We start from the raw sequence: 9,495 nt of genomic DNA, 5'->3' as shown, positions 1-9,495 counted from the left end.
TTAAGAGTTGTAGAGATGAAGTACATGAGGCGTACCTACCAATCACTAGATAAGGTAGCTCACTGAATATCTAGATGAGGTGTACGTAGCTCTCCATACGGTGAGAGCTAGGTAGATAAGCTTGTAGTTTAGTAGGAGCCTATCTTTGACGGACGCTCTCATCAACGACACCCATCACTGCAAGTTGTGTGAGCCCGTGCAAAAACTCCTTTGGAAAACCCTCACACGTCCGCTTCTTCATATGCCTCCTCTGGCACGATCGGATCGTTCCAGACACGCAAGTGACCGTCCTGTGCTATATGTTTCTTCAAGGATTGAGACGGCCGAGCACCTCCTTCTTCACTCCGCGCCTTCGCCTGATAATTCTGGGGCCACCTAAATCTCTTCCCAGATGGGGACCTTTTATTTGTTGCAAGGTCCAAAATGCAGGATCAGCTGGATGCAAATTCCTTTTTCTGGTGGCCATATCCAATGCAAAATATAGAAACATCCACATGATAAGACCGCATATTACCCATCTCCATTCTCCGTACACTAAAATAGCAACATCCACATGATAAGACCGCATATTATCCATCTCCATTCTCCATACACCAAAATAACAAGATCCACATGAGAGTGCACATGTAACAATAATTGTTGCAAATGTTGGCTCTCATATGACCAGCCAAATATAACAAGATCCACATGAGAGTTCAGACCATCAAGAAGTGCAGAAACTAATGTAGTTACCAATACTCTTATAGTTGCAATTCACCACACTCTTGGGAAACTTGATGGTCTGAAGATCCACCTCCTCCTCATCCTCCTCCCTGTATAACATAAGAGAGTTAATGTGTAACAAAAATATGGAAATCATACCACCACATTATGTCTTAGTATAAGCACCCTTAATATAACTTGCAACACATACCAATCACTAAATGATATCCGGGTTTAGAGAGCTCCTAAAGTTATCTAAAACCCTTCCACCAGTGCTCAAAGTTGATCATGAAGACATGAAGCTAGTCTGTATAGTCAAGAACCACCTTACCATCTTTGCCAACACAAGGTCTCTAGATGCATTGTCCTTCCACCAATCAAGAAGACTGAATTGATGGTAGTCTATTATGTTTCTCATTCACACTTCGATGGTCTTGATGAAGTGCTTGATAAGAATGACGGAAACTCACAATCTGCTAGTGGCATTGAGCTACTTGTCATGCAATTAGACTTGGATGATGATGCACCAGATATTTGTTATATCAGTATGTGTGGATATAGACTGGTTAGTTGGAACGTTCTGCACATAAAAGAATGTTTTGCAAATAGTCACATCCTTAAGATATTTGTCAGAGTGAATGCTTTAGAAATATCTACCATGATATTTAATGTTATTAAAATATACTTGAACAAACACAGATACATGCAAATTTTTATGTATGCACTATATAATTTATGGAAATTTCAAAATATCATTATTAAAATTGAAATATATTACCTTTTTCTGAATAGATTAAATACCACATATTAAGTGGTACATACCCTTACAAAAACACCCTTATTGAAATTGAAAAAAAAATCCCAAGTCATTGTGGGTGTCAAAGTCTTCTTCCTCCTGCGTCCACCGGCGGTGCATCATGAGCTAAGCTTATTGCCACATGTTGAAAGCCAGAAACTTGTAGAAGCATCGTCTGAGAAGTTGTCGATGTAGAACATAAGGTATCAACGGTCGCGACCTGTGTATACAATCGGTGCCCCAAAGAAGAAAACATGAAGAGAGAATGTAGAACGTCTAGTCTGTCCAGACGGAGTTGGAAAACAAAAATCTCACACACTCCCCACTTGGCAGAGGCTGGCCAAACTTCTTCAATCAGAGAGGGAGCTGGAGGAAAAAGATGTATAGTCACATTGTCCACTCCGTATGAAAACGCCACCAAGACGAACTTGTGACAGAAAAAGCCAGACCAGATAACCAGATTTGGGAGCACACCATCCTCTACATGACTCCCGACGATATGAAGAGGCAACATAGCAATGGCGAGGCAGGGGCACCTTATTCCATGCTTATGAAGATGCCATCGTATCGCCACCGCCGCTTAGAGACCAAAACCTAAAAGATTCTAACCCTACCACCACCTGGACGAAGCACTGGGGTCTCCACCCCATTCCATCACCGAAAGCTAGAGCCGAAGGGAAAGGGGTCCATGGTCTTGACGGGCAGTAGTAGGTCAAAGTTACCTTTTTTGCCCCTGATCACTAAGTTTTTTTTACATTCAACTTACCCTTTATTCGCTGGTGATCAAAGTTACACCCTTACAAGCAGAGGATTAACAGAACGTGGAGGATCGTCCATCCATACACTAAGCTAGGAGTAGAAAACTTGGCTAGGCTAGCTAATTCATGAGCAATTAGGTCTGTCAAAGTTATCACCCTTTATAGGTTCACTGAATAGGGTCTGTTCGAAAAGGGCATGTTTGTAATTTATAGGGTAGTACTATAGTTGTGGCTGCTCTGCCGAAGTTGCCACCCTCCATCATAGTGAACCTATAGTTAGCCACGAGATCAGGTAAGTTACATGTTTGTAATTTATCATGTGTGCTGTAGAGATGGACGACATGAGGTGTACTAGTCACTAGATAAGGTATAAGTTAGGCGTGATAAAGGAAAGCTATAAGTTGTAATAGGAACTATAGTAATTGTTTCCCTTTTGAACTGACCCGAGGTAATTAGGTCTGTTCGAAAAGGGCATGACTAGTATAGTACCCTATAAGAAACAGAACAATGTCGTGAGGCCGCCATACCACGTGAGTGCATGCATATATCACCGAATATATTCCTCCTGGCCATATTGTGCGAGCTATCTAGGCTAGCTTATAGCTTAGCTAACAGCCTCCCTTCGATGCACTCTCATCCCTGACATCAAGCTTTTTTGTTTTTAGAAAAAGAGGAAAACCCTGATCTCTGCATTATTAGGATGTACACAAAGCCCTGACATCTAACTGACCGAGTAGTTTTAACATGGTCCCTCTTACCCCCACTTTTCACATGAGAGGTAAGAGTATAAAATAGATCTGAGCCATTGATCTCATTAATTAATGGCCTGATTAACTCTTATCTTCTTACCTCACATATAAAAAGAGGAGGTAAAAGGGACCATGCTAAAATTTGCCCTAACTGACCAGATCCCTTCGACTCACCCCTGACATCAAGCTGTGTGTGTCGGGGCAAAACTCTCGCCAAGCATTTATCTACCGTGGCAAAGGCTCTTGCGCGGACAGACAGTTTGCTTCCTAAGCGTATCGACTGTCTGAGTCGGCTCCCTTCTTTATACTATATATATGTTCTTTCCCTCTTGGTCGATCCCAGAGGGCTGGTCCCTTGTAAAAATAGATTTACTCGTGATGAATCTTTTTTTTTCCTCACCTGCTTGCGATGAAGGTCGTCCTACTGCGAGGACTTTTATCCTTGGCTGAAAAAATAAAAAAATACAGTGCTCGTTAAACTATACCAGTATCAAAGGATCTGGTCCATTCATCAAGACGGATACACGGTACATATTATTTGTACTAATCTATGCTCTTTTGCTCCAGCTCCTTCATCCAAACATTTCGACATTGATGCATCTATCATTTACACTTGCACAAGAGAAGTATGTACGTATAGCTAGCTGACATTAACCGCGTATAACTCATTATGTGATTCACAGTTCAAATGCCCAATCAGGATACGGAAGCATCACACATGCATATACATCCACGATGCAAATTTATACATAAGCAAACATGCTTGGTATACACCAGCTGCAAGCCGCCGTTGATATTTATGTCAGCAAGTATGTAAGATAAAGTCTGGAAATTTTATTTAAAGTAGGAAAAGGATGCTCTATCCATGAAGTTACATAACACGATTGGCCCCACCAAGTGTTTGTGAGCTACACTGACTTGCAAACCATTAACCTCCTTTCACAACTTTGTTGCTCCCAGACACGACATGGTTGCTCCCAGATACGGTATTGTTGCTCCCGGATACGGTATTGAGAGTCCCGGATACGGTGTGGAAGCTCCCGGATACATTATTGTCTATCCCGGAAACAACATTGTTGTTGTCAGTTACGATATGTTTGGTCCCAGAAACAACATGGTTACTACCAGATACGGTATTGCCGCTCCCAGTTGTGATGGTATTGTTGCTCCCAGCAACAGTGTTGTCATTCCCAGATACAACCGTGTTGTCGTTCCCGGATACAACATTGGTTCTACCAGATCGGACTTTGTTGTTGGTCCCAGATATGATATTGGGTTGTTGTTGTTGGAGTGTTCGTCTGCTACGCTTCACATACAATGGCATGTTAGTGAAAGCCATACCCAATGAACGACCAGTGGTGGCGAAGCCCTTGAGCTGTATCAAACTCTTGGGTACCTCGCCAACCAATAAATTGTCAGAAAGATCCAAGTAGCATAGGTGATCAAGCTCACCAATCCACGATGGGATGGTGCCGATCAGTTTGTTGTTGGCAAGGTTGAGCTCCTCCAGCTGCACGAGGCCCGCCAAGGATGCTCTAGGGATGGGCCCCGCAAGGCCGCACCCGGGTAGCCGAAGCCCCGTGACGCGTCCACTTGTGCCGTCGCAGCTCACACCTTCCCAGCCGCAGCACGAGACACCGGTCCAAACAGCGCGTAGGAGCACGCCGCCACCACTGAGATTCCCGGCGAAGCCCTGCAGCGCACGGAGGTCGTCGGTGTGGCACGACGTAGCACTCGTCGCCGGCAAGAGGAACGCCAAGAATTGGAGCAGCAGCCAGCATTTCGCCATGGATTCAGCTGAAGTATGCTATGTCTTACACAAACACAACAACTATTGGTAAGAAATCTTGTTTGGGATGCAAGTGATTCGCAAGTGCTCTTGGCAAAAACTGCTCGGTGGTGCATGTTATCTTATAGTGTGTGTGTGTGTAAGCACGCGTTGCAAGTGGTTCAGTAGTACTGTTAGTCCGTGGCCACAAGGACCACAACTGCCTCCCAATTCAAACTTGGTTTTTGTTATCTTCTGTCGACTGAAATCCGTGGACTCAAGCTGCCACTCAATGCCAGTATGCAAGTAGAGAGAGGAGATTAATAATTGAATGATCCCATATGCAAGCAGAGAGAGGGCTCTTGTCACCCATGCCATGCAGAGTAATAGTTGAGTGATCCCGTGCGACTACAGTTCCAGTGCACAGAGAGAAAGAGGGACACCGAAAAATCGTAGGAGGATATTATATGCGAACGTCAATGAATACGATGGTGTGGATGACATGGAATGGCTCGGAAGAGACGACGCACTGTGACCGGCTTAATAAGGGCTGGGAAGATACGATGCATTCTCACCAACCTAAGGTAAAACTTTTTTTGCGTGGGGCCAATGTAAGGTAGTACTCCCTTCGTTCCTAAATACAAGTCTTTTTAAAGATTTCACTAGAAAGACTACACTCGGATGTATATAGACGCATTTTAGAGTATAGTTTCAGTCATTTTGCTTTGTATGTAGTTTATAGTAAAATCTTAAAAAATAATTATATTTAGAAACGGAGGAAGTAATTAGCAAGCACTAAGAGCATTTAGAACCGCATATAGCAAATCTGGATCCTCAAACGTCGGCGGACACGCCCGGACGCGTTCATGAGCAGTGACCGGTCACATTTCAAATTTTCCTTCGCAAAGCTGGACACCTCAATTAGCAAATCTCAATTCCATATAAACACATGCAGCCTACGTGAACGATGCAACATAGATCATCCTGTTATTACATCAGGACATGCCATCGGACTATCAAAATTTGGCATGTTCTACCTAAATATTAGTAATGGAGAAGATCATCCACGGCTGCCCTTGCCCTTGTCAGCGCCTTTGTCGTCTTTCTCGCGGAAGTGGCACACGAAAACGCAAAATGGATCCACCTGGATCTTCTCGTCGTCGGAGTTGTCCGACCCGTCGCTGTCCTTCTTCTCCTCTTTGGGCAGCGCAGCCATGGCACGGGCTGCCCGATTTTGCTCCCAGGCGAGGGCACGTTTGTTCCTCCGCCGCCGCTTCTTTAGGATGTGAGCACAAATGGCTTCCTCCTCTACGGCAGCGCGCGCTACCGCATCCGCCATGCCCTGTCGGCAGCGGGGTGACCCAGGACCACCCTTATCCTCTTCCCATGGTGGGCACACCGATCCCTGTAGCAGTCATACTCCGGCGGACCGGACATGGGGAGGCTAGTGGACCACGATGATGCAGCCCCGGCGGATCTGAGCGCCTGTTGCGCCGACACAATGGATTCGTGTCGGGAAGATCCCCCCGTCGATCGGGCGCAGTTCTCCTCATAGCGGCGGAGTGCAATGCAGACGGCCATAGACTCCTTCAACCCGCACTGGATGACACCATTCAACCGATCCTGACTGGTTAGAGTAAGGTCTGCTGACCCCCCCCCCCCCCCCCATCCCGGAGAAGGCCGGAGATCACTTGACGGAAGCTTTAGTGGCAGAGTTGATTGAAGGGGAGTGGAGTGGACTAGCTAGGATTTGGTACAGCGTGCGTATGGGAACAAATATATGTAGGGTCGGCGTGGGCTAGCGTGGGCCGGCTCAAACGTGGCAGACGCGCCCAGTCGCGCCCAAGCCACCCCATATCCGCCCCAGATTCGGGCAGAATATGAGGTGTGCCGGTAAGTCTGGACGTTTGGAACCAGTTTGAGGCGTCCGTTTATGTCGCTTTTTTGACCGATCACTGACCGGGCCGTCCGCCCAGGCATTTGAGGGTTTGAGGCGCCCGTTGCAGATGCCATAAGTTCACTAGAAATTTGAGATTGTCCTCTAATATAATTTCAATCTAATACATCATGTAATTAAGAAAGTACATCAGGATGTACTCCCAATCGCATGTGTAATGGTTACACAAACGAAACAAATAATGGTAATCAGTCCGCCAATCACCTTAGGCTACTCATAATGCGGAGTATCATATAATAGTATCATGCATATGATACTAGTGTATGATATTATCTTCATAATGTATAGTATTATAAATTATATTATTTATTACTATGCATGACACAAAGTAGCATAACATTTAATATGATACGGTATCTATCTATGTTACTCTAACCCTTTCTTTCTTTTTTAATTCTCTGCCACATCAGCGTGTTTGCTATTTCCAAATATATGATACTAGCTAAAATAACTATTGGCAGCCTTAGTGTGGGGGGTTATATTTGGTGCGGCCACTCGGCTAGTATGCAAGATTGACGTTGGGCGCTTCTGTATGAAGTTTCAAGTACGGTTTAATAATGATGGACTTGAGTGGGTTTGATGGCCGTTTACCGTGCAACACAACCTAAACTCATGAAATAAATTTTATTTATTTGGTACTGTAGATTTTTTTTAAATGGAAGAGGACCTTCGGCCTCTGCATCTGGACGATGCATGCAACTACTTTATTAATTATTCACACAAAACCTTACAAAGTCACACAAAAGTAAGACTAAAGCCACCGTCTAGGCAACATCTGTCGCTACTCCTATCTAGTTGATGATGGGATGCTGATAGTCTGGACCTAATACCACAGACCTTGCAGCCAAACTTAACATCTAAGACCTGAGGTCCCAACTAGGACGCCTGCCGGGTTGGGGCACCCACCAGTCCGGCGCACTCCTCAACCTGGACGCCTTCCGGGTATGAGGCCGCCGCAGCCACCTGCCACAAATCCATGTTTAGTGTTGTACTGCTACATGTACCTTGCCCGGTCTAGCTGCCGTCGATGCCACCACGACGCCAGACAACGCCACCATCCCGCGCTCGTCCATCATCACACGCCCACCGGCGAGACCCCGCTGCTCCATGTCGCTGAGACCCGCCATTGTCGACGTGTCAGATACCATGCCGCTCCTCCTCTTGTCCCCTCCAACCAACACTTGCTCCAAAACGATGCCCCCAGGAGGGAGAACGACATCGAAACGTCGCCATCGTCTGATCCGGTAGACCCAGATCTTGGGTTTCCCCCGGAACCTTCCGATCAGGTTGATGTGACCTGCAACGATGATGCCTCGAGAAGGGAACGATGTCCGAAACGCCGTCATCGTCCCCCATGACCGCAGTCGGGCGTGATTTTCACTGGAAGCCACGTCTTCCCGATCTCGCGGTTGGCTGGAACCGAACGGAGTCGTGCCACGAAGAAGAACGCCGATGTCGGTTAACCGGCGGAGATCCGACATCTCCTCACCGGTCCCTCCACGCGCCGCCGGTCGGCTGAAGGCCACCCCGTGGCGGATCCGATCGGGGTTGGATCCGCAGTCGCCGCCGCCACCATCTCCGTGCAGATCAGGCACCCGTCGGATGGGGCGCTGCCACCGCCGCCGTCCATCACAGGGCCTCCACTCCGCCGGCTTATCGCGCTTCGGCCACCGCCGCACGACAAGGGATCGCCGTCCCAGCCGCCGCCTTCGGATCCCATGAGAAGGGCCACCCCTGCCGCCTCCAATGAGATCTCGCCGCGTCCACCCGCCTAGGTGCCGTCGGCGCCGGGCCCGCCGCCACAGCGGCCCTCGCCGGCGGCAATGGCGGCAGAGGAAGGCGCGAGAGGAGGCCTGTGGCGCTAGGGTTCGGGGGCCCCTGGTGTCGCCTAGGGGGAGGCCACGCGAGGGGGAGATTTATATTGATATCTTTTCTATAACGTGTTCTAACATAAAAATGTTTGAATTTAAAATAAATAAATAATACTAATCGTATTTTCAAATGGAGGAGGTCCAGTGCTAATCATAGAAATGCACTGTGCACTTCTCCAATTTACTGTCTACAGCGTAAGACAGAGAAATGCACTGTATACTCTGACAGGATGATTGGTAGACTGCATTTACGTCCGCCATCTTTGTATAGGGCCTCTCTGTAAACTTGGCCACAGTGAAAATTAATAATCCTATTAATTTCTACATGTCGGCAAGAATGAGAAACTGCTTGATGCCACCACAAGAATCACGAGGAAGAGAAAAGATCTGGTATGTATGTTTGTTGGATGATATTCAGTGAACCTACTAGCTAGTGTTCAGTCACATGTCTGTACTAGCTAAAAAGAAGGTGCGGTTTTCCTTGTGAGCTGTGAAGATGAAGCACATGAGCCATGAGGCGTACCTAGTTAGTAGATAAGGGTGTGTTCGGTTGCCCGCAGCGATTTAGCCATCACTGCATGTGTCTCAGTTGGGACTAATTGAGAAAAATAGACAAAAAAATCATTACTGCACATCGTTTGATTGCCTGCATGGAGACTGCCTGCATTAGAGGAGCAATTTTGGCATGGTGTTTGGTGCCCTGCATTGTTGTGCTGACGCAAGTACATGCTGTTTGGTTGCATACACATGATATGATTAAGAGTTAACAGTTACACATAACACATAGAGTTATACTAGAGTGCCTTGGCGACTGCGGTGGATGGTAGCCGCGGCGCCGTCTTCGACATGACAAGCACGGAGTCGCGGGCGAGCCATCCCATCGGCGGTGCCGCG

The 9,495-nt window shown here is 46.9% G+C and overlaps 1 protein-coding gene across 1 annotated transcript; it reads right to left on the bottom strand.

The window, feature by feature from the left end:
- Positions 1-307: 307 nt before the first annotated feature.
- On the bottom strand, positions 308-4,852 carry LOC147977015 (uncharacterized). Its single transcript, XM_087519140.1, has 4 exons — positions 3,939-4,852; positions 3,406-3,451; positions 733-812; positions 308-534 (listed from the first exon to the last, which is right to left on the bottom strand). Exons 1-4 carry the CDS (start codon positions 4,792-4,794, stop codon positions 308-310), a joined length of 1,209 nt encoding a protein of 402 aa, XP_087375266.1. The 5' UTR covers positions 4,795-4,852.
- Between the last annotated feature and the right edge of the window lie 4,643 nt (positions 4,853-9,495).

Source organism: Triticum urartu, chromosome 4A, assembly GCF_056163025.1.
Source record: "Triticum urartu cultivar PI428250 chromosome 4A, HENAU_Tu73, whole genome shotgun sequence".
Taxonomy (NCBI): Eukaryota; Viridiplantae; Streptophyta; class Magnoliopsida; order Poales; family Poaceae; genus Triticum; species Triticum urartu.
The sequence above is the reverse complement of the archived record's forward strand: the minus strand, read 5'-3'. Positions and strand labels throughout refer to the sequence as shown.

Coding starts and splice junctions, on each gene's coding strand:
- LOC147977015 (XM_087519140.1), bottom strand. CDS start 4,794: ATGGCGAAATGCTGGCTGCTGCTCCAATTCTTGGCGTTCCTCTTGCCG. Junction 3,452..3,938: donor CAACAAAGTTGTGAAAGGAG/GTTAATGGTTTG, acceptor TTATTTTTTCAG/CCAAGGATAAAAGTCCTCGC. Junction 813..3,405: donor ACGACCTTCATCGCAAGCAG/GTGAGGAAAAAA, acceptor TATGTTATACAG/GGAGGAGGATGAGGAGGAGG.